At 46.2% G+C, this 25,208-nt stretch overlaps 1 protein-coding gene and 1 long non-coding RNA gene across 5 annotated transcripts in view; one reads left to right on the top strand and one right to left on the bottom strand.

Annotated features, from left to right (window-relative positions):
- Positions 1–25,208, top strand: part of RREB1 (ras responsive element binding protein 1) — a 131,178-nt gene that overhangs the window by 28,093 nt on the left and 77,877 nt on the right. For 2 of the 4 annotated variants that reach the window (XM_038175423.2, XM_072035028.1), the window contains exon 1: positions 12,930–12,984. The exons of 1 other annotated variant lie outside the window; for it this stretch is intronic. In XM_038175423.2, the coding sequence (XP_038031351.2) occupies positions 12,945–12,984 (40 nt within the window). In that variant the 5' untranslated portion in view covers positions 12,930–12,944. Of the gene's footprint in view, positions 1–12,929; positions 12,985–23,335; positions 23,462–25,208 lie in introns of those variants that run through there. One more of the 4 variants, XM_038175425.2, reaches the window with a different exon arrangement.
- Positions 2,317–6,435, bottom strand: LOC140001959 (uncharacterized). The gene is made up of 2 exons (XR_011807799.1): positions 3,401–6,435; positions 2,317–3,301 (listed from the first exon to the last, which is right to left on the bottom strand). It is a non-coding gene; the product is annotated as an uncharacterized lncRNA (long non-coding RNA).

The raw sequence follows: 25,208 nt of genomic DNA on the forward strand, positions 1-25,208 counted from the left end.
CTGACTGTCAGATGTGGCTTTGTGTACTGCAGCCTGCGTGATGTCTGTCGCGTCTTCATGGGCCAGTGTTCTAGAAGAAAGCCATTTTTTTTTCTTCTTCCTTTTCTTCTATACTCTTGACTGGCCAAGTGTTTTCCAAGTGCTTGTCTTTTTCAGGTGGCGTTGCTCTTTTGTTAGAGTCTAGCTAATGCAGGAAGAGTGCAAAGGTAGCTCAGTGGCAGCTTGTGTTTTTTTTTTCCTTATATTTCGGTACATAACTTTACTGTAGATCATACTTCTCCCCCTCAACCTCTTTTCGCCATACCCTCCCTCAGAAAATGTCAGCAACCGATTGTTTCCTTTGCAGAGCGTAGAGCCCCTAGACAGAGGCTTTTCCAGTTTTATGAATGCACCATTTGTTGCTGAGGGCACAACTGTTCGATATAACTGGCTGCATCCCACTCTGCTTGGGACCAGCATGCACTACAGCCAGTCTGTGCATAAACCAGATTTTTGTATTAAATGGCACCATTTTGTCCACAGCAGCAGTCTGTCTGTCTTTTGTGTGTGCGCGTGTGAGACTTGCAGCTTTCAGATGCAAAATATATAAAGAGCAGCAGTTTTGCAGAAGTATGTGTTTCTCAGTGAGCATACATTTCCATTTTAAGGTTTATTTTCCTAGGGAGTTCCTGATGAGTGATATTTCTTCATTATTTTGTGTAGGCGGACCGAGGCAAAAACAAGTTTTTAAATATTTTATAAAATGGATGCAGGGTGTAACATTACCAATGTAGTAGTGTTATTGGGGGCACGCTCAACTATAACTTCAGTGAAAATGCATTTAGCATGTTGAAAGCGTATGTGCTCATTTATGTTTTATTCTCTGTCATCAACCCGCAGTATTCCCCCTCCTCTTATTTTGTTGAGTGCTGTAGGGTCGGTGACTGTATAGATGTACCAAATTAAAGATGCTCTGTGCTTCGCATGTTCCAGCAGTATCTAAGAAGTGGCATGTGATGTGAAACCCGGTGCTTTTCCTCACTGCCTCCACCAGTTACCCCCTTTCCAAGGTCAGCACAAGTCATCGGTTTCGGACAACAACATGTGCGGGGCAGCTGGAGGAGCTGCATGGGCACCACTCCACACCGGCTGCATGTCTGCAGCCAGCGTTTCGTGTGTATAACGTGGCATCCACAGCCTCCTGGCAGAAGGGAAGGTACCACGATGGGGGCAGAGTTGGCCGTGGATGAGTGGGTACCGTGCTGTTTGTTTGCCTTCTCACCACCCTTCCCCTTCTCCCCTTAAACGCAGTTTCTGGAAAGCGCAGCCCCCGTGTGCAGTGCTGCGAGTGCAGGCTGCAAAGCAGGGAGGCTGCGTGGGGCTCTGGCCCCAGCGGCTAAGTCACGGCTTAGTCCACGCTGCCTGCCTCGTTTGTCTCAGTGCCAGGAGTTTCTCCTCGGAAGCGCAAGGCATTGCTTCCCCCATCTCTCCACTTACGTACCTGCTGAGTGTCCCCAGCACATAAAAACACCTCCAAAGCAACCCCGCTGCCTCAAAGATCGCCCACTTTTACATCGGTAAAAATGCTTTCCCTGCGCCACCTTCGTGGTGTTTAAGAAATGGGGAAAGCTAGAAGCACCCCTAATATTCCTGATTGTAAGAAGGCAGTGGTACAGAAGATGGGGATTCCCCACCTCACCCTCCTTTGGGTACCCAAACGACTGAGCATTGGGCAGGCTCGTCTGAAACGTAATAATCCCTCAGCTAAAGAGAAATAATAAAAAGTACAGCTTTGCAGCCTTTCTGTGGAGGTTTCCATTGCCCCCCTCTCACCACGTTCCTCTGTATATTCACTGCCCACATAATGTTGCCCACGGGATGAGGGCGGGAGGGGGAAGCTTGTTCTCTTTCATGTGACTGCAGCACAGTTAATAGTTGTAGCAGACTTCAAGCGCTCGTGTGACCAAGGGGATCGATCAGATTCGTTTCTAGTAACCGGAGGGAAAATTTTCAGGCACATCTTCGTGTCTCGGCTTCCTAGCAGGTCCAGGGAAGGAGCCAGATCTGCCTTCTCTGTGATTGCTCATTTGTTAGGAGCTGGCTAGCGTGTAGTGCGCAGAGACAAAGGCAGCCCTGGCCTGAAAAGCCCCCACAGACAAGTAGTATCGTAAATACATCTGTAAAACTCTTCAACTTACAGGCTGCATGCGTCTTGCACTCGTGCTCCATTTCTCCCCCCACTGTCTTAAAAAAGGGATGGTAAAATAGTTTGATAAAACGCATCAAGTACTAAACTGTTGATACAATTTAAAAAAAAAAAAAAGAGAGAGTCTCAGCTCAAGCATATGTCTCCAGCACTTTAATCTTTTATGGGTTGCATACTTGCTGTGGGAGTGGAAGGGGATGTTGCAGGCTTTACTTTCAGTGTACTTAGAAACCTTTCCCACAGCAAGAAAACTCCCCGGAAAACATGTGAAACAACTGACTGGAAACCAGGACATTTCTTATGCCCAGCACTCATTGCTCTGAGGGATTTGCTGTGCTCTGAAGGTCATTTAATAATCTTTCTTCTTTGTTGGTTTCTTTCAGCGTAGTTCACGCATGGTGCTGCTGCGATCGAGTTGTTCATGTGTTGCGGAGCTTTTAGGGGCCCTTGTTTCTCTAACATGTTTTTGCCCCTGGTTCTTTTGTTACGGTGCTCCCATGATTACTACAACTGTTGCTTAAAATGGCTACCGAGCAAAAACACGTTCTTGCCATCAGTAAGAAACTGCTTAGCCCGTGTCAAAACCACCCCACACAGCTTTGAGTTGATGCCTGCATTGCTTAGCTGGTATATTTCTGGTCTTCAGGCTATCCATTAACCCTGTGTGTACTGTTCACAAGGAAGAAATAAATCTGCTGCAGTGATGGAAGTGGGTACTGATGCTGCGATCACTGCTGCTGCCCCTCACCGCACTCTGGTTAGATTTTTGTGGCATGCAGTCCTTTGGGTGTGTGGTTTGGGGTTGTTTTTTTTTGTTTGTTTCCCCACCCCTTACTGCTTTGCATAGTTTTTATTTTTGAGGTGCTGCAGAAGTTGCTAACGTAGAAAAGCAGCGACGAAGGCGGGAAGTCTGGCGCTGGAGGGCTGGCGGTCCTGACGAGTTGATAAGGAAGATCCAGTTCCCTATCATAAAGAGGCTGTGTGTCCAGTTTCAGCCTGCGACGGACTGGGCATTTTGCTTTCTGGCGTCTCCTTTCCGTGGGCCGATGTTTGTGCTGGAGTGCGATGGAGTGTGAAAGGTGTCAGAGGAGAGAAGGGGCTGCAACCCAGCTCTGGCTGCCAAAAAGAAAAAACACAACCCAGACCAACAAAACGAGAGTTAAACGAAACATACCACAGAACAGGTTAGGCAGGACTCTGAAGCCAGATACGAACCTTCTCCTGCACTTTAAGGCATCTTCCGTACACCCTCCTCCCTCTACCCTTTCAGGATTTCCCCCCCCCTGTTATGAAATAGTCCTGCGCGGACTCGCGGCTCTCATGCGGGGCAGGCGGGGAGTTGCAGTGCTTGCTCGCCTGCTGCCAGCTGTTTCTTAAGAAAGAGAGGGTGCACTTGTCTGTGCCCGTCATCCCGCGGCAGAGGCAGCGCTCCGCGCGGCATGCGCCCCTGTGTGCCTTCGTGCCCGCCGCCTGGCTGCCTTGTGGACGGCCCGAGCCGAAAAGTAGCGGGGGAGGAAGAGAAGCAAGGCGATGGGGAATGCTGGCGGGTGGAGCTTGCCGGGCTGATACTCCCCGTAGTTAATCATTACTTGCAGCATAACCTGTTCCTGTTTTCTAGAGGTTTCACTGGCACCCACAGCCAGGAGCGTATGAGGAATATGTGACAAACTGCTCTCCAAGCGAGACAGCTCTCCTTGCAGCAGCAAGCCCGGCGTCTCATACGAGACATCCTTTCTCCTGTAACATGTTTATGCCTAATCGTTCAGTAAACATACCATATATAGTCTGGTTCGTGCTCGCTATAACACCCTGCCGCAAGGCGACTTCACCAGTACCGCGCAGATTCCTCAGCTCCTGGTAACCGGCTGACAAATAGGATGGTGCCATATGTAACATAAATATTCCCCACAACTGTTTTTTTTTATAGTCCTGCCCATAGAGCATAAAGCCTGTGGTGCTGACCATGACAGTCTTAAGTCTGGCGCTTTGAACAACGAAGAAGATTGCACAGAACAAGTTGCCTGTAGAAGGATGGGCTGGGTCCCATGTATGCATGGTTGTTGCAGAGCAAAGATGCTGCTCTTGCCATACATGTCCGACAAAGCTCATATTTATGAATCAGTGGTTCATCGACTCCTTTTTTTTTCTTTTTTTTTTTTTTTTTCTTTTTTCTCCTCTCTCCACTTCAAATATCTGTTGCCTCCTATGGGTTGGGTCCCAAGCTCGAGCTATGATTCATTGAGAACTTTCTCTTTTCATTCTAGCATCTTTCGTAGAATTTCTGCCCTTCCTCTTTCTCTGTGCCCTCCTTTTGTTTACCCAGCACTAGCAGTGTACTCAGCGCAGCAGAGGACATGAAAATCAGCACTGAGGTGGATTCACAGCTTTCTTAATCAGCTGTTATGTATGAATAGCCTACAGCTTTTTTCTTTTTATTTTTTTTTAATGTTGTGAAATGACTTTCAGTAACGTTCTGACTCTTTGTGCTAGCAGAAGTGGTTTGGGAAAAGGAGATGAAGCCTGTCTACCTAGACTGGGGTAGGTTTTGTTTGCCTTTTGCTCCCTTCCCTGGTCTATGCGAAGATAGCACAGTGGTGCGGACCCAAGATAGCCTTGCACAAAGCTTTTCGTCTGTCTGCTTGGTAATGGCTGCTAGCACCTGGTTACAGCAGTTTAGTGAGTGGCGGTGCCTCCTACAGCACTGAGATGATTTCTAAATCAGAGAGGGTGCCCATTAGGTGCAGATGGATACAGGTGGATTTTCCTCCCGTGGCCTGCTCCTCATTTAGGCAGAGCTCCCAGAAGGAGAGAGCTTGCAGCAGGGGAATGTTTAGGTGTTACATAAATGGACAGGACATGCATTTCTCTGACTTGTCTTTCATTGGCCTCGTCAGAGTGAATTATGTCTGACTGCTTGGCAGTTAATTGGACCATCCTTCCCATTTCCTAAGCTGATAAGCCCCTCACTGTCTGCCTCAATCAGGCTTCTTTGTTTGAGAAGTTACTAATGCTCCAGAAGAAGAGAATAACTACTTTCCTGTGTACTGTAACCAAGTGAGGTGCTCTGATCATTTAACTGCTGTGATAAGTCTGTGAAGATTCACCATCTCTCTTCAGCAAAATCCTTTCATGAGAATTATTTGTACCGTAACACCGGTAGGAGCTGGCAGGCAGTGAAAGTAGGTACAGCTGGTGTATTTACTACATACCTTGTCACTTTTTGAAAGAATTGCATGTGTGCTTAAGGTATCCTGTGAGCAGCTTTATTCTGGCAGATCCTGGTAGCCGTGCGGTGTACTGCTGGTGTCTGTAGTGCTCTGCCCATCGGGATCGGGTCTCGTTTTTATGGCTCCCTTTTAGCGCAGAGCCGTCAGACTGGGGCCGTCTTCCTGATGAGTCTGGATGGTGCCTAGCTTAAAGTGGGTGTTGCCAGAAGGTGAGTAATAAATGATGATTAATCGTCTCTGCTCTATGGATGAGTTGGTATGAAAAAGCACTTGGCTAAAGGCTTCAACAAGCTCATCAAAATTAGCCATGCAGGAGACAGTAGCGCACCATCCTGAAGGCCTGATTCTTGCATCTCTGACTGGTTTTGTGTTGACTTCCGTGCACTTGCTGCTTCTGGTTGAGGGAGAAATGTGGCTCCTCTCGTCTCCTATGTAAAATGGTATCAGTACTACAGGTTGAGTGATACTGAATTGTATGTATTAAAAGAAAACAACCTTCAGTTAGATTGGTCAGTAACCTTTTTGATGCAGAGGTATGGTTATGAACCTTGCAGATATTCATCCTCGTGTTTGTACCATTGAGTCTGTGCTATGAATGCAAAGATCCTGTATGATATTGTGTCTTGAAGTTGAAAACTCATTTTATTCCATGGGAAATGATTCATCTTTTCCTGTCAAAACTGTAAATATGTAGAAGGAGAAAACCTAAAGCCGTACCAAGTTTTGAAAGAGTTTACATTTTGAGTTTTCATCTTGATTTGAGCAATGCATTACATCTATTTGATTATACAATTAATTCTAAAACCTTTTGAAAAGGAGGATTCATCACAGAAATCTTTCTTCTCCCCCCATCCTTCAACTATTTCTGGCGGCTTACAGGGCCATAAGCACACAAAGGGAGTATTGGAGGACTTGCTCCTTGCACAGAAATTGGAAGGACTGGGCTTTTTTTGTTCTTCCTTTTCTTCTTTTTCTTAAAAAAAGCTTTCCAAGGATGTTTAAGTATGCAGAGAAAATAAATGTTTGCGCATTGCACTGTGTGCCTGCATCTGTAGGTACACTCTGACCTCGGGAAGTGACCACCGGTTTATTTCTTGCTGTAACTCTGAGTTTGTACTGTTGAGCCCCAGAATGTCTGTGGCATAGCCGGAGGAAGAGGAGAGGCCGCACACACTGTCCATGCGAATTCAAGCCACCGTTAGTGGTGCTCAGTGGTAATTCATGCATTAGGTCAAAGAGAGGTAAGGGCTGTGGTGAGCTGGACGTGGGGCCCAGCCAGCAGGACAAGGTCTTGAGCCCCCAGACAGCTAGCTGAGGACTTCTCTTACTGGGACATCCTTTACTAGCATTAATGTTGCCTGGCCTTCAGGAGGATGGGCAGAGAATTTGCCTTTGGGTTTCAAAGTTTTTGGAGGAGTGTGTGTGCTTTGTGTGTTGTCCAGACCTCAGTGAGGCTGGTAGCTAACAGCCACTGAGTGGCACTCTGAAGGCCTTGCCTTCTCCTAAGGGGGCTGCGAGCTGTGGTCGTGCTGAATGGAGGTGCTGAGGAGAGAAGGGGAAGAAGTGTCCATGTCCTGCAGGAGATGAAAAGGGAAAACTGGAAAATGAGCGACTTCTCATTCAAAAGTTCTTGGAAAGAAAGGTGCTGCATATGTAGTACTTAATGCAGATGGCACTCCGCGTGCATGGAAATGCAGGCTGGCTCTGGTTTTTCAGAGGGCAAGGCGGGATGCTGTAGTGGCATCATTGCAACAGTGAACTGAGAGAATTTGGGAGGCAGTCTGACTTCCCTGAAAGAGTTAAGGGAACATCAGGGATGGAGAAGTTTAAAAAGTGTTTAACCTCAAAATTAAGGCAACTTGAAAACAAATTAACTGCTGGGCCTGGAGTGATCTATGAATATATAGGATGTTAAGCACAGAAAGTATTGGGGTGAATCTGGAAAGGGTCCACGTGTAAGGAATGTAGTTCTTCTGGCTTCCAAGATAGCTTTTTGTGTAGACAGCATGGAAAACGATTACAAAAACAAGTATTGCAAGACACTTAGTGAGATGGCAAACTGGCAGTGCTAAAGCCTATGGCTCTTGGAATCGAGTGATTGTGGGAGAAGTGCAGCTTTGCTCTGCTTTGTTTTTCCAAGCAAACATTTTCTGACTCGTGAACGACCATGAGTGGAGTTTACCCAATGCGCTTAAAGTCAGCAAGCACCAAAAATGCATTGAAAATCCCTGTTGGGCTGAGGGACTATGACAGCGACTGGACTTGGGGAAAAAAAGGTATTTTTGATGTTTGATGGCAATTCCACCAGTGGAGTCCAAGACTTCATCTTTTGAGAAGATGTTGAACTTGTCCGCTTGTGCTGGTTAGGAATGGGGTTGACTAGGACTGACCTAACCAGTTTTTAGGAAGCTTAGTTAGCTTCCTAATTTCCAGGTATACTGGGAGAGCCATGAGGAACAGGAGTGGAGAATGGTGGTAAATTCCTCTGCATGAAAGAAGCTGGGCTGCCGGGAGTATTTTCAATTGGAGATCACCAGGCAGCTTTATTATGAGCCCTGTTTTCACTTGCATACAGTTCTACCAAGCTTTAACCATTTGCACTGAAACACCACATTTCAGGTGTTTAGCTTCAGGCCACATTTGTTTTGTTTGAAAGAAAAACAAGTAATAATAATAAAAAAAAATCCTTCAGTCATTTCTAAGAATGTAACTAAGGGAAAAATAACTTCAGCTTTTGAATTCTCTTTTGTGACCTCTCTTTTCTTATTAGAAAGAAGACAAAACAAACCAAGAATAGCTAAAAAGGGGGAGAAAGCCTGACCTTTTTTCTAGTCCTTAAAGCACTACTGCGGGAGCACTGCGATTTGGGAAGGGGGTGGGAGGTTGCAGTTACAGCTAATGGTTGAATAAGCTAGCAGAGGTGTCAGCAGTGACGCTTAGTCTGGTGTGTTCTGTGCCTAACACATCTGTCGTAATACGTGTGGGGAAAAAGGGCTGATGAAAGCCAAGCATCCTCTAGTCCCTCTGACCCCGGACCAGATTAAGTTGGTTCAGCTCTGTGAATGCTCACGTTGGCAACTTAGCCCCTTATCAAGTTAGCAGCCTTGTGTACCTGTGTGCTCTTTCACTAGCGAAAAGTGTGGTGAATGCCCAAATATTTCTCTTGCACTGTGACATAGGGGTAGAGACCTTCTGTTAGAGGGGTTTGCTGGTGTAAGATGAAAATGTGCTTCTCGTGGATGTGTTGAGCTTTATAGGCACTTCTGTGCCATATGGAGTAAGGGTAGCTTGAAAGTTGTCTGGCGAGCTTTGCACACCTTGCCAAACACAGCTGGTCTCTTAAATTAAAACAGAGGCCCAGGAGTTCATAAATACCTGGGCACGTGACATAAATAAGCCTGATGATGCATGGGCCCTGTAGCCCTCCCTTGCAGACCACAGCTTGCCCAGGGACCTCTCAGCCATGCCGGTTAGAAGCTTCTGTTAACGTTAATGGGTCTCTCCCGTAGAAGGAGCCTGTTGGAATGAATTCGTTTGCAAGGCCGAGGCCTTGATTTGTGGTGAGCCCTGCAGTGTAGTTTGCAGTGGCCTGCCTGCATCTTCCCGAGCTGCTGGGGGTGTGAGAGGGAAACAGAGGAAGGCTGCAGAAGCCTTCACCACCTTCACTTCCAGCCAGGAGCACGAAGGAGCTGCGAGCGCAGAGGATGCGATTCCACCAGTGCTGCACGCACAGGGCATAGGCGGCTGCTGTCTGTAAAAATATGCATATGAAAACGGAACTGGAAGTGACTGCAAGGCTGCATTTGCAGGTATCGTAGTTTTTAGAAACTAGGTCTGAGGGGTTTAGCAGCAAAGAGTATTGCAGGACACTCCCTGATCTGTTTCGTTTGTTTTGCTGAAGTGTTAAAAGGACCCCTGGTTTCCATTGCTAAGGCTAGCAATTAATAAATCAGTTCAGGATTTTACTTTATGTTTTTGTTTTGATTATATACGGTGTATGTGTATAGTGTGTGTTTTAATATACACCTTAAAAATAACTCCTTTATTGCTTGATTATGGAAGCAGACACAACGGAAAGAGTATTTTGTACATTCTTTGACAAAACACTTGACTGAAGACATTTATTCTCGTTAACCACCCAGGAGCAGAATTGATTAGCTCTGTCCATCTCTGTTTTGAGAAACTCATCAAAACAAAAGAAAAATCACTTTTTTGTTTGCTTTCCAAGAGAGAAAAAAAAAAAAAGAGTTTGAAGAGGGGTTAAATAGCGCTTTGTATTCCTTTTCTTGGAACCTCCTCCCTCCCCCCAAAAACCCTAACCACTCTTCCCCTCCGCCGTTGCCCACAGAATTACCATGCATCTAATTTTAGAGGTGGGTTTACGTGTTTGTTCTAAAAAACGCCGTCGTCTCCCTCTCTGGTAATCCACCAGGTGGAAGCAAATGTGTAGAGTATTTGTATACGTATTTGTAAATCTGAGTTTGGGCAGGGCGGACTTCTGAGAGAGCAGCGTCCGTGGAAGGGCGAGGGAAGCCTCCCTCCTCGGTGCAATACCCTCGGTAAAGCAAAAACGTGCAGTTAACCACCGGCTCGGATCGTTGGTGGTTTTTGTTCATGTGGTAGGCCGGGTGACATTGTATTAGCCAATTCTTCTGATGGATGGTTAGAGATCAGTTGCCTGGTTGTTCCGAATTGCAGGAGGGAGCAGGCTGCCTGGGAGGGGATGGGGAGGATCGGATAGGAAGTGGTTTCTTAGAGATGGGTGCTTTTCTGGGGCTAACAGAAGTTCTGGTCTATTAGCCACCAGTGTGCTTTTCTGACCTGCAAGGGTACGTTCGTAGCTTGCTGCTGTGCTTTTCCCTTCCTGCTGTCTTCCTGATAGCCACCTTGCATCGGGGTACATCTCTGCCCTTGCAAAAAATGGCAGCTTTGAAGTTTGGGGAGTATCCATTTTGCTTTGAAGACACCTTTATCTAGAAGTGCTAACGGGCTTGTTCGGTTGTTTTGGTGAAAGGGTGAGCAGGGGGAGTCCACGCTCAAATGGGGAGCTTTAAGTAGCTGTGAATATCTTGAAAGCATCCCTCTGGCCTGCAATTGTTTGGAAAGGGACCGTGCTATCGAGGTTGAGTTGCCGGTAACATTTCGTTTAACATAAACCGTTTGTCCGCATACTGCTGCAGGTTCTTGGTCTGCTTTAATACAATTTTTGTTGTTTCTCTGCCGACTTGTCGTACTATAATTAATGTCAAAGGGTGACAAATTGTGTTCTTAGTAACTGAAGCTTCACTCGTAGGGCAAAGCCTGAACAGTAAGTCATGTTGAATAGGTATTGGTTTAAATCACTCGTACACTTTGGGCTTTGCTTTCCTCTGAACATGTAAGAGTAACAATCCAATTGCTTAAAATTTAAGTGCTCCTTTCCAGCTGCACCAGTGAAGATATTTGCATTTTCAGTCCAGGGTTGCAAAACCTAGCCCTGTGCTTGTAGTTAGTGCGTGTTAGGACAAAAATAAAATGGAGGAAGAGCTGAAAGAAACCGTTTGCATCACTTGAGGCCCATGGGAGCTGAGGGTCAGGATCACTCTGAAAATTAATCAGTTCACTAGGGAATATGATAATTCAAGGAAATGATGGTATTGCAATAAGGTTTTATTTTTTTATATATATTTTTTTATTACTATCAGAAACTTTAAAAATAAGATGAGAGCGAGAGAAAGCACAGGAGCAGAAGTGGCTTGAAGGGGAAATGACCAAGTCCCCTTTAGAAATGCAGAGTGTGATGGTTCAGGGGTACTGCTTTCTTCCTTAAAAACTCCTTTCTGTCTTGGGGAGGAGAGATCACAGCCCTGTGAAATCTGATTTCTTAATACTGTTTTGATTAAAGCAAAATCATTCTGGTCCCTCCACTTGTCTGGAGGATTGAGGACTTAAACAGGGTGTGCTGGGCCTGCAGAAAAGCGAGTGTAATCTCAAATCTGTGAGCAGTATGCAGCCTCTATTGTTATTTTTAACAAATTAAAACATCACAGAAATCTGCGCAGGCAAACTTTTGGTCCTGCTGTACCCCAGTGCAATAATTATAATGCAGAAACAGCTGATGGGTCACGTCTCCAGCCCTGCACAGCGTTATGACTTGCTACCTACATTCCATGTTTAGCTTTGAGCGATCAGATGGTGCAAGCAATGTGAGCTAGCAGCGCCTGAGGACATGCAGCCAGGCAACACGTCCTTTCTCCGTGCAGCTTTGGTTTCTTTTCTCCGCTTCTGTCCCACCCCATCCCCTTGAGGTGATGCACCGTACAATAAATGCCGCTCTCTGGAGGTGGTCAGCTGCTGGCGTGGGAGCATGTGTGCCATTCCCACCGCGCTGCATGTTAAGTCCAAGGGTCCAAGGTTTGTAAATATTGTTTCTAAAGTACCTGAGAACTCCAGGTGAGCCGTTTGCCCTACTTACCAGGTACTCTGTAGCTCTGGTTGAGACATGTGGTGGCACGTGGTGGCAGACTGTTTCAGCTTTGTTACTGATGTGGCTTAACAAAGCAGGAGTTGTACTTTTTTTGGAAGGGGATAACTTCATCTTTGTGCATGGGGAAGGGGTCATTTACAGAGGTTTACAAGCAAAAAAAGGTTGAAAATGCAGTTTTATTCAGCCCTGAAAAATTTGAGGGAGGCCAGAGGGAGATATTGTAGACTTATGTTTGCTTTGTGCTTAGCACTGCACAAAAGGTACACCCAGTCCTTGATCTGGGAGAGATTGGACAGGCAAGTAGAAAATGGCTAACTGACTGCCTGGGACTGCTCCTGCTCTCTTGCTGCCCTCTTCCAGGGATGCCTTGGAGAGATGCAGTGCAGACATTTTAATTGTTGTAGCTCATTTTATTGTGAGAGTCTTTTCACTGTGTTTAATTGGAGAGCTGAACTTCAGGTAGACTTTTAAGTGGAAGGAGTTTTCTTCAGTGGCAAAAGGACTGCAAACGAACTCCGAGCTGGACAAAGGGAGAGAGGAGGAGCAGGAGGAGGGACTGCAGATGGAGCTGGCAGTGAGTTCGTTCCCCGACATCTTTTCATCTTTCCCTGGTACTGCTGCACCGCAGGAATAGAGTTACAGACAACATTCTTGCTCAGGTCTCTCATCCCGCACTCAAATAGAGGGTGTAATTTGACGATGCTTCAGCTACCCTGTTTGAAGGCTGTTGATGAAACTGTATGTCTGTGCATATATAAAGAAAAACAACCCCCAAAAAACCACACATCCCAAAACAGTGTGACCAATTCCATGATCCCAGATCACTGTGCGGCTGTTCAAATGCCAGGACTGGCACAATGCTGGAGGGGGAAGGTGTAGCTGGAGCTGAGGGGTGAAGTGAGGACTGGCTTGTCTCTCCTTCTGAATGACAGCCGTGGCTTACATCAGGTTAAATCAGCCTGCACTCTGCAGGCTGAGGCAAAGCAGAATGGATTAAAAACGGTTTTCCACTTCTAACCTTGAGTTTCCTTGCAGCTGTAGCTCTAAATCAGCTTGTGTGGGGGACATGTATTCCTGCATCTCAGCAGAGAGACGTCTTCTTACAGGTCAGTTCTTGCAGTCGGTATTGGCTAGTTTTTTTCTTATTGGCACGTCTGTGTTCATGACTTCCACAAATAGATTTTGAACTGGATTTGCATCTCCTCCTCCATCCGTATCGGCGGGTTAGCAGTGAGGCCTGCAGGGTGGCTGCATGGGTGGCCACCTCGCGCCCTGCTTGGGCTGATGCAGATCTTCTCAGTTGGCCAAGGTTATCTTGCTGCTGACCTTGTAGCCAGAACTCAGGCTCGCAGAGGCACAGTAATTGTGAAAATGAGGGGTTTTGAAAGAATCTGCAAAGGCTGATTGTCCTTACTTGCTTTTGTAAAAGCCACGGTTTATTTTCAGCACCACGCTGAACTAGGAAAGAAAGTGACTTTGTGTTAAATCCACAAATTCTGAGAAGGTCCCGTTTGAAGATTCTTACTTCTGAAATCCACTGTGGAGACTTCTTAAATTTAGCACGACAAGAGGCTGCTTTACCACAGCTCAGCCTAAAAGCCTGCTCCTAGTGTTGTACTTTCTCGGTTGTTGGCTGACGGGGCATTGATAGCTTGCTGTACGTGATACATGGCATCTGATTTCTTCCTAGCTGTGGCCGTTCGTACCAGAATGTCTTTGCCTTGGTTGTAATTGGTTCAGTGTACCGAACTAAATATGTTTGCATGCTTTTGGGATGAAGAGGGACTTCTGCTAGCTGTGTGACAGAATGAGGCATGGGGATTAATGGGGGGAACGGCGAGAGAGGGAGGAGTTGTATGGGTTTTCTTTTTTTCTCGAGGCATCAGGCTCCTCCTGTAGCGAGGGAGAGCATAGTACATCGAACCTAAAGACCTTTAAAGTACATGCTGAAATGGATGCTGGGAAGATACAGTACAGTGCTTGGGCACAACTCCAAGGCTCCCAAGGCAAGTAATATTTAAACAAGCTGAACAGCCCCTTTAGGCAAGCAGCAGGAAATCCAGCACTGAGCTTTGTGTTGTTGCATGGTCAGCAGAAGATAAAAGCTCAGGCTATGCAGCTGGGGTTCCCTCCTATCACTGGATGGCAAACTGTTAAGAAAAGATAAAAGGACAGAAAAGAACAGGGGGTCGTCTTACTGAAAAGCATTCCTTCATATTGTAAGCTGTCGCAGTACTTTGAAATATACCGGGCCTGGTGTAAGTCAGAAGCATCGTCATTCTGGTGCTTGTTGGAGCTTTCACATCAGTTGGCAGGTGAAAGGCGACTTCGGCCCTTGGCTTCACCAGAGATCAATGTTTAACATGGGCAGGATCATGACACACATAGGTGCCTCGCAGCAAGCAGGAGCCTCCCACGTACGGCCTTTCCAGGTTCCGCTTTCTGCAGCTTATCCTTGATTGGGCACTATTTTAACAATGAGGAAAACAAATTTAACTGAATGAGATTACTATTTCAAGTCTTCTAATCACTATTTACTGTGTTCCTCCCCTCCATCCCTCCCCCTTTTTTCCTGCATCACAGCACTGGTGTCTTGGGAAAGAAAATGCTTCAGAGCATTTGTTACCAATTTAGCAGCAAGTACGTGCTCAAATTTGGGATTTCTAAGATCTGTGTGTGCCATATGTAGGCAAAATGTAATCTTTGCTAGTTCCAGTAGAAGGGAACAAACACAAATTTGCTGTTCTTCAGATAGAGATTCTTTAATCTAGTGAGACTTACATTTGTGCAGCCTTTTTGTTTTGGTAAGACAGTTAACTGCCCTCCCTGGGGTGCCTAATTGCTTATCATGAACTAATCAGTCCCCAGGGTATATGAAGGAATGAAATGCTGCCAAGATAGAGCCTCTGACTTCCCCCAGAGGTGTGATAACCCTCCCAACTACCCCACCCTTTCAGGAGCTTGCTTATTTTAAAGAGCTTGCTATTTCAGAAATTATCCATGCTTTCGTGTTTTCAGGGAGTTTTAAAGGGCTATATGTGCTGAGGAACTTTTGAAGTTGCCAGCTTTCTTTCTTTTTTTTTTTTTTTTCTTTTTCTTTTTTTTTTTTTTTTTTCTGTCAGATGTGTATTGAATAACATTTCAAGTTCGGTGTGAAATATGCTGAACATGTTGCTGCTGCTGCTTCTGTTTATGGAAGTGTCTACCTCCGTACTCTCCATGTCATGCAAGACCCTAACAAATGAGGAAAGGCCTCCTTTCTGTCTTCAGCTGTCAGTAAGCTGGGCTGGTAAAATCTTCTAGCTTCAGAAACCCTGTTTGAAGTTCAGATGAACGAACAAGGGAAACAAATCTGGTGACTGTCTTCTAATTTTTGGTAGAATGGTACTTCCACATTACCATGTGTGAAATGAGTGGGTAGGCTGAGAAAAGTTTTTCACCTTACCGTGAAAAATTATTTATTTGGCTGGTGGTTTTTTTGCTTTCTCCTTTTAGTTTCTTGTTTTAACTCATTCAGATATGCACTTCTCAGCTCAACAGGTGAGACTGCTGCTAATTTCTTGATTTCTTCCCACGTACCTCTTTATACTGAACAGTTGAGCTTCAGAAGGCTTATAAAGCAATACAGAGCAATAATGTCTGAACTGGAAGTGGAAAATAGCTCCTGCTATTTAGTATCTGACTGAAAGTGTGAATTCTGGCATTGAGGTTTTCTTCATCCTTTACTTTTGCTTGGACTTAACATCCATTTTCTGTGAAATTTGGAGGATGAGATCAGTCAGTTAGGTAGCAATACTGTTTGTACCTTTAAAGAGTTGCACCCCATTCAAAGAACCACCTCCAATGATTATCGTTTCTTCTTTTGGCTCTCTTAAAACACTTTTGTTCTTGTTTACCTCTTGTCATGGAATAGATCCTAAATGACCTCAGCAAGATTAGTGTAAACATGTATATATTGCCATAATATGGACTGGCTTAAAACTGTAAAGCAAGGTGATTTCGTTTTTAGAATTAAAGGAAAATGGCTGTGTGGGTGTGTATGTATATGAACAAGAAAATGTTCATGTGAGAACATCACTCATGAAAATAAGTATGAATTTCAGTATCACAAGTTTGATTCTAACACTTTAGTGTTGCTTTGCTATGTGTGCACATGTGAAAGCAATTGGTCAGGGCTCCACTTAGCGAACTGTTGCTCTTCTGCTGTAGAACTGGGGTGGCTATGAGTGGATGCACAGGTCACTTGGTTGATATTTTTGTTTGCACGTGTTGTTGGTCATTTTTTTTCTATGGTTAACATCTGCAACTACTAGAGAATCGGGTTGAACCTTTGCATAATTCATGCTACTTTGTTCCAGATTAATGTTTTGGTGTGCAATCTTACATGTCAATGGGAGTGAGCAGAAGGAAATAAGCTGCCCTTTTCATACATAAATTGTGGGAAGAATTGTCTGTGTCATCTGTTTGATGGTAATGTGTGAAGCACTAGCAGTGAAATTGTTTTTTTGGAAGAGAAGAATGATTTTGGACCAGCAGCAGACGTTTTTGGCTGGAGGAATAGCAACTTGAAACTTCACTTGGTGAAGAAACCTGTTCACAATTTTGTCTGTTTTTCTTTTCTTTTTTTTTTTTTTTTTTTTTTTCCCCAGCTTTCCTGAAATAAACTTCCTACAATTCTTTGCAGTGTGCAGGTGTCCAGACTCCCCTTTACTCATACTCACTTGTGCAGCCCGTCAGCCAGCTGAGGGCTGTGCCTAAAATTCTGCCTACGGGTCTACACTGCAGTGGTCTTGGCGGAGTTACAGTGGGTACCTTGTGCACCTACAGGCTGCAGCATCCCTCTTAAGCTGAACAACTGAGTATTGCATTCCAGAAGTCCACACATGGGGAGCACTGCCCGTAATAGACAAAAGAAAGCTGCAGAGATTGTAAACTGCTACTTAATCCCTGTGGCTGTGGTGCCGAGGAGCATCAAAACTTTGCTGGGTGGATCTGACAGCTTATTGTGGAATAGAGGGTCAGTCTTGCTGGTATTTGCAGTTATTAACCTTAGCGGATTTTTTTTGTTTGTTTACTTTGATTTTTTGTTTTTCTCTGCGTGCGTACGAGGCTTGTGGCCTTGCCACCGGAATGCTTGTGTTCAGAAAACTTAAGACTGTTCCTACTGAAGAGCTTTGAAGATCAGCAGGCGTTTCCTCCAGGGGCTACAGCATTGTTGGAGGAGCCAGTTGCTGCAGAAGTCTTCAGGCCTATCCGCCCGACTTTGGTCATTCCTTACCTCACCACCTCACGTGGATTATGCTGTTTGCAGACTGTCTAAGCTCCATGATGACCTCCATGGATTCCTCATGAGCTTTTACAAGGCCGGGCCTGTGTACTTTGTAAAATCCTTTTGAAATGCCTGCTAGGCTTTTAAAGTCCCAGAGCAAAAGCTATATTACAAGGAACGTAGAAGGTCAGCAGCTGGATGTGGTTGTGGATGAAGGGGGATTTATGTTTGTGAGTGTGTAGGCAATTCTTGGTTTTAGTATGCATCTTTTTCAGATTAGATAGAGAGATGTCTTTTCAGAGGAGGCTTCTTGTACTCATCTGATAAAGCTGAGGGACTTCTGAATTCCATAAAAAATTGTAGATCTGGATTTCTGTGCTCTTGTTTGGCATGTGTGCTGCACTCTATGAAAATTGACAGATGCTGTTTCATTTTGTCAGTGTGCAGGAAGCACCTCCCACAGGTTAGTTTCACTGTGTTTACTTCAAAATAGAATGAAAACTCGTACTGAAGAATACCACTGACAAGTAGTTCTGCTGTTTAAAATTTCCCTGCTGGCTCTCCTGTGAGGATCTCAGCTTTGCCTGCTTGCCAGCACCGTCTACTGCTGTAACTAATTTACCTAACTAAAACAATAAGCAAACACTGTATTTCAGAATTTAGAGCTCCACAAACAACCCTGGAGGCTACCTGCCCAGCTGGTATAAGCCGGTGGGTGTGCGCACAGGGCTGCAGCAACTTGTTCATCAGCGATGGAGAGAGGTATTTTTCTTAAGGCTGGGTTCTTCCTTCACCTTCAGGAGGCAATAAGCCTCAGTTTGAGTGATTTCTGGTACTCCGGCATCTACGGCAAACATTGAATTAGAACACCCCAGGTAAAATTGAACACCTAGCTTGTATCTCTTGTCTCTGCTTGAAAATAGTGGGAGAACAGTATCCAATGGTCATCTAAACCTAGCATCACCTGGAGATGTAGATGGCATATATGTGTTTCTGGTCTTTAGCAGGTTGTAGGAGGTGGTTGACTTAAAACCTGTTGTGTCTCGTGCAGTGCAGTGCAGGAGTGCAGCTTTGGCTTGTGGGTCCGTGCAGGGTCTGCCTGGTGTGGGGATACGAGGAGCGCTACAGGTTGTCTTGCTCATGAAAAAGCTGCGTAGTTGTGTTGGATATTGCACTGGAGGCTGACATTAAAAAGAATGAGGGTTGTGCAAAACACTTCTGACTCCCTTTGCTCCAGCACATCTCTCTTTCCTCCTTGTGACATGTGGTTTTCCCTCCTAAAATGTCAAACTAAAACCTTCTAATTAAAAATCTCTTTCAGTGTGTGTGTGTTTGAACATTTTAAATTGTCTTGGTTATAGATTTTTTTGTTTGTTTGTTTGGAAAGTGTGATAGAGGGAATAGTTCCTGTGCTGACCAGATACAGAAGACAGGAAGATAATGATGTTAACAAGGTGAGGGAGAAAAGGAGGTGTTTGTTTAGAAAAAGCCTAGTCACTAAAGCCTGTGGAGCAGAGAAACCCTGCTGATAACACAGATGAAATTGTCTGCCTTGCCTAACTTTAGAGGAGTGGAGCTTTGTAATAAATGGCTGCCATGTGGCAGCTGTCTCCCAGCTTCGTGAGCCTGGCAGTAGTTAATCCTGTCAGCAAGTCATGCTCCCTGGAAAAGAGCAGCAAGAAGAGCTGCAAACTCTTGAATCATTCTCTGTGCAAAACATTTGCATGTTGAATCCCTTTCTGCTTAAAACGAGTTTGGTAATTTGGTGGAGGCTCTCATCTTTAAGTAGCATTAGAGTGCAGCTGTGTTGGCTTTTAAATAAAAAGTTAGAAACGTGCCGAGATGTAGAGATTCTGTTCCCTCTTAAATAAAAAAAAAAAAAAAAAGAAAGAAAAAAAAGCCATTTTAGTTTTGGAGGGTGTATGTTACAGGGTACAAACCACACTGTACAAAGAAAAGACTCCATGTTGATATCTGTGTGTTAATTCAGGTTTAACATCTGAGGTCATGATTATCCTTAAAAACTTGAGCCTTTAAGATACAAAACCATTCACCTTGGTTTGTTTTTTATATTTTGTCGAGCATCTAATGTTTCTGACCTTTCTCCACAACCCGGAAAACTAGAACTTTTGCTTAAAAAAAAAAAAGTTTGAGATTCTTGTGCAGTAATGTAATACCATCAGATTTTTACAGGGCTCATGATAAAATCGTGATGGTTGACAACACCACCACCAGGAAATGAGTTTTAATCCCTGTAATTTCCGTCTTTCTTTTCACGTCGCGCATCATTTTACTGTGTTACCCTGTGAGGTGTAGAGTGCTTTGGCACGCTACCTGGTAAGGTGCTGCATGCGGAGTGTGCTGGCATCTCCCTCGCAACCAGCACTGTCGGGCTGCAAAGGATGCAGTAAGTGAGCTGATGCTGTCCCCTCTGGGCTTGCCTACACAAGGGACGTTGCTGCGTGTGGATGCACTTACAGTGGCAAAACTCCATGCAGGACATAGTGCAAAAGGAAAATGTCTTTTCCTGGTTTAGCATGCCCTGTTTTCAGAACGCTTTTTTTAAACTCGCCTCAGTGAAGCCTTCTTTAAATCCGTTCCTGGAGGAAGAGGATCGTAACCAGGGTGCTGTGCAAGAAACAGGGCACTGGCACAGGAGATTTTCTGTGCCTTCCTCTGCGTGATTCATCCTGCCTCTCTAATCCTTTCCAAACCTGTCCTGCTGCACACGCACGGCTCCAGCTACGTGCAAAGAACAGGCGTGAAGGAGCGAAACATTTGCTCGTTTCTACTACCACTTTCCTCCAGAGCTTTGCCTGGGACCTTCGCCCAGAGCCGCGGGTCCGAGGCTGCCCTTGGCCAAGCTGTTGGCCATCAGGGCCGCAGGGGCGAGGGCTGGGGCCGGGCCCCCCCTCCTGCCCCAACAGCTGCAGGCACCGATTGCCAGAGAGCGGCACAGCGGCGGCGTTTTGTGGCTTTTCTTCCTCTCACTGTTACTGTTCCTTCTTCTTTCTGTGATGCTGCGAGGAGGAACAACCAGACTGCTTGTCTCCCTGCCGGGTGTGTGCCTGGGCATCTGCACAGCCAGTTGGTAAGGCACAGAAGCCCCTGTTTTTTTAAGCGACACCAGGGGCTATTGATTGCAGGCTCGGGCTGTGCTGCTGCTGCACAGATGCTTGCTTTTGGCCCACCTTAAAAGGACAAGACATCCCGCGGTTTAGACTGGCCATATATTGTCGGGGATGCCAGCATCTCCGTCACAGCTACCCGGCAGAGTTGAGCGTCCCGTTTTGCCTGCACCCTGTCCTTGCATCCTTTTCTTCATCGGAGTCGAGGGGTGCTGCAGTTTGCCTTGGCTGGAGGGGAGGTGGCTTTTCTTTCGTACTCTGAAATGTTTTCCATCTGGCTTTCCCAAGTGCAGTCCATCTAGCTCACCCCTCAGACTCTCGGGCAAGCATCCCGTTCTCTCAGCACAGTGCTTGCTTAGCTGTCTAGGTTATGGCACATCAATGTGTAGCTTTTTTTGTTTGTTTGTTTCTTTCCCCCAGGGTTTTAAGTTTACTGGGTTTGGCTGTGTTGAGATTCTTCCTCTCAGCGCAAGGCAAAAATGTAAAAAGAAAAAGAAAAACCCACAGGGCTTTCTACTTGCTACGCTTCAGATTGTTTCCTCATTTTACATCCCTTGCCCCTCTCTCAGGCAGCGGCAGCAGCAGCGAGTGAGGTTTTGCTTCCCCAAGGGCTGCTGGAGGGGCTCAGCTCCCATCTCAGCAGGGGGACATGCAAGGCCGAGGGGTGCCTGCTGGTCACCATTTCGGGCTCCTGCACCGCTAAATTTCCCTGAGTTTTCCTCAGCTCCTTTTGGGTAGCGTCTGTTGCAGCGGACGGTGCGGTACTGCGTGCCTGGCCTGCTCTCTCCTTCACGCCAGCCCGGCATCGCTCATGCCTTCGGGGCTGGGTCCTCCAGGCCCTGGCTCTGCCAGGGGATCGCGGTCCCGGGCTCCCACGCTCTCCTGCACCACGTCCCACGGTGTCTCCTCGCCCAGCGGGACATGAGCCAGTCCCGGCCTAAGGGAGGGCCGTGGCGGCCGGGCTGGGGAAGGCCCATCGGTCCGGGGAGAGACCCTGCGCCGTGTCTCAAGGCACGCCGCCGTCTTGCGGCTTGCCCGCCCGGGGGGATGCGAAGGGACTTTCTTGGGTCGCCACTTCATCTAAGGCAAATAAACTGGAGTCGAAGCCAAGAAACACATCAACTTCCTGGAACTCTGCGAGCCGTCCACACAGCTGTCCTAGCTTGCCGAACACATGCAAAGCAGAGCTTATAAGGACAGACAGTATTGCTTTTGTGTCCCTCCTCGGCACGCGGGGAGGGAGCAGGGGAGGGGACGCTCTGGGTAGTGCCGAAGGCCCGCCTTGCCCGGCGTGCTCCCTTGGCCGCATTTTGGGGAGCTGAATCCCTCCCCAGAGGCCTCTTTGCACCCTGATGGTGCACAGGGAGCTGGCAAGGATGAAGATGGAGGGGCGTTTGTACACGGGAAGGAGTGGAGGGACGTCTGTTTACAGCTGCTTGCATTACTTCGCTGTTTTCCCGACTTCATTTTTTTGCATGTGTCTGAAACCGGCTCTCGTGGCCCCAAGTTTAAGCTGTCTTCAAATCTCAGTGTCCTTTTTGCCTGAACAAGTTCTCAAAGCTGACTGCAGTTTGGTGACAAAGGCTTCCTGGAGGGCCAGGTGCTAGCCCGCAAGCTGATACAAACGGTGAGGATGAGGAACAGCTTTTAGACACGTCTTTGATATGGGGGAGGAGGGATAAGGCGTTAGGCAATCTCAAAATTTTTCAGCAGCTGGTCAGACAAAATAAGGGGGGGTTGCAGCTCCTGCAGGGCTGTGCGTGTTGTGTGGCATGGCCATCCTGGGCATGGTGATGCTGGAGGGGTGCTCGTGAAGGCTCAGACCGAACCCCTGGAGGTGCAGAGCATGCTGGCAGAGGACTAGGCTTTCCCATCAGGGGCCTGGGGGCCGTCAGATTTTGCTTTCACTCTCGAGCAGCATGTGCCTCGCTTCTCTTTTCTAGCCTAGCAAGACCACAGGCTGTTGTGTGAGCTGCGATTCCCACAGCACACAGCCATTGTGAAAGAAACAAATGGGGGGATGCTGTGTAAGTTAGAAAGCTGAGTGCAGGGCCAAGGAGGCAGGTATGAATGCATCTTATATTAATGCTGTCTAGTGTCTCCTTGTATTGCTGTAAACCAGTTGGAAAATACAGAAGAATTTCATCCAGGAAGCCTCTCCTTGCCAGTACAGCATCTGCCTGTTAGATTAGTGTAGCTTCCTTGTTTTCAGTGTGACTTTATCAGCACGGTACCAGGGTATCATGATGATTCAGAGCTGCAGTTCACTTAAGGCAGTAACAGAGTTCAAATTCCAGTGTGTTTTATGAGAGATGCTTTTGGCCAGCTAAGTCAAAGTCCTGAGGACCACTAACGTTCAGTAAGTCATCCAGACATGGATTTCAAAACCTGCATATAAACTAAATGCGCTTGCATATCTCATCATGCTTGCGAAGGAATAAAACCAGAGGATTAAACATACTTGAATATTCAAAATTTAGGCTGGCAGTTAGGTGTTGTAACAACAGCGTGCAAAGTGATCTGTATACACAGGGGTCTTCTTGCTCCTTTGGTGCTTCCTCCCCTGCCCTGCCCTGCAAACAGGTGGTGCTCCCCAGCTCTGCTTTAAAGCATGGCTGTGAGCATGTGCTTCACTTGTTTATTCAGTGTCTGTGCGTATCTGTCTGTGTCTGTGTTAAATAAGAAGACGCATATGGCCATGGTGGGTCGTAGGGTTATTTTTCAGGGCAAGGTATGCTAACACAGGTAAAACAACTGTATCAGTAGTAGCTCCAAGAGGTTAAATAGGAAGATGAGCAATCTGTATTTTAGTACTCAGAGTGCCTTTCCAGAGATATAGCTCTCTTTGGTTGGTGTTTTTGAAAGCTTGTGGTGTTGACTTCCCCTTGGTCCCTCCCCCATGGTCCCCAGAAGAAGACTGTAGTTAGAGGTACAAGTTCAAAAACACTGAAGTAATATTCTTAGTGTCTGTTTTTTTCCAAATACTAAGTGAACAAACGACCACCAAATATTCCCGTGCCACTGTCTTTTTTTTTTATGCTTGTCTTCCTTTCCCCGTAGGCTGCTCTGTACTGGTGCTCCAGCAGTGGTGACAGTGAGGTGACGCTGCCAGTATAATTCTCTACCGCTGGGGTGCCGAGTCAGCACCAACACTTCAGTAGCAAGGGCAGAGTTGGTATTAAAAAGGTCAGTTGGGAAAACTTTCTTCTTTTGGTTTTCCTTTGCCTTGAGGCAGTGGCTTTGAATACCATTAACCCTTTTTTCTTCCCACACAACGCATTTTCACCCTCTTTCCTTCCTGCCATCTTTGAAGCAAAATCACATTCAAAAAGTAGTTGGAGCGATGTGCACATCTCTGGGGGTGGGAGTAGCTGTTTGTGCTTGGGAGTGTCACCTCGTGCCCTGGGAAGAAAATCTGCTCCTCCGGGTAGAAACTTGGTGCGAGACCAGTGCATCAGAAGCATTTTTGAAAGTGGTGTAGCAGTTCTCAGGTATTATAATCTCAAGGGTAAACCATAAACTTCTGTTTATTCAAATGTGATATCCCTCTTTGAAGTTCTGTTCTTGTCTAAATTTGTATACTAGAAGGTCTGGCCTTCATTTAAATGATCCTTGTGTTTTTTTTCTACCACTAAGGGAAAAAAAAAAAAGAAAAAAAAAAACAACAACAGCGGGAAAGCCTTGAATAAGCTAATAGCATTGCTAAGATGGAAATGATGAGGAAGGCTCAGGATTCCTGTTTGGGCCTCATGGGAGAACGTGGTTTGAAATGCATGTGTGTGGGGGGGTGCATTCCTCAAACTGTCATTTGTTTCCCCCGTTTCTCCTCCTCCCACCGTGTTCTGTACTACGTACTGCGGCATGTTTAATGAAACCAATAAAAGAATTTGGCGGAGAGTGTTAATCTTTCCCTGGCCCAATTAGTGCATGGCTTCTACTTTAACGTTGATGTGGACGTTTTTTTTAGGGCAGAACAATGAGCAGCTTTGTGCTACACGCAAGGTTTTCCCCCTCCTTGCCTGTATTGTGTATTTCTTCCTATCTATTCCGAAGGGAGAGCTCATGTGCAGGGACAGTGGAGCAAACTGGAGCAGAGACTTGTACCAGCTCCACGCTTGTGTAGCCACCTCTGGCTGGCAAGTCAAGTGACTGTGACTCTGAAGACTCATCATCTCTTCTCCTTTCTTCTTCCTTCCCTTGTGGCCTGTGTTCTCCTTTTTGCTTCGTCTGTGATGCTCTTCACCAGAAGGAGAAGCAGATATAGCTGTTGAGAGTGGTCTTCAAACAAAAAAATTGAATATAAATAACTGCTGATGGGCTTAGTACAGTGGAGTCACACTTTATCCCAGAGGAGGAAATAGGTCTAGCAAGTGTCTTCCTGTACAGACTGAATGGGAAGCAACAAGGCTTTTTTTTTTTTTTTTTTTGGTGAGCCCTCTGCTTTCTCGATGACTCTCCCATTAGCTGGTTATGTGCAGCATCAGGGGTGGGCCTCTGTCAGGAGGAGGAGCTGAAGGCCCCTCAGGTTTCTCAGTGGGATTGCAGTTGCCCCAGTTACATGGTTTTAGAAACAGCATCACGTGGAGGGAGCCAGGACTCTTGATATGGCAGGCAAAGCAGGCTGTGGGGATTTTGTATTGTGTTTTTGTTGTTGTTGTTGTTTGTTTTGTTTTTTCTCCTCACATGTCTTAGCACTCTCTGCTTTCATAAGAGAGGATGACTTGGGGGGGGGGTCATAAAAGTAGAAGATGACTTGAATGCTCGTGACCACTTCCCTGTTTCCTAGAGGCTCTGGTCAGATGTTGAATGCAACCTGAGGCCGTACTGTTTGCCAGCCTGTTTCCTGTTTGTCCCTCTTTCCTGGAGGTCTTTGTTCTCCTATGGGGAGAGGGAGGAAGGAGGCTCCATCAGCACGGCCTCTGCGCTGAGGCCT

Source organism: Anas platyrhynchos, chromosome 2 (genome assembly GCF_047663525.1).
Source record: "Anas platyrhynchos isolate ZD024472 breed Pekin duck chromosome 2, IASCAAS_PekinDuck_T2T, whole genome shotgun sequence".
In the NCBI taxonomy this organism is placed as follows: Eukaryota; Metazoa; Chordata; class Aves; order Anseriformes; family Anatidae; genus Anas; species Anas platyrhynchos.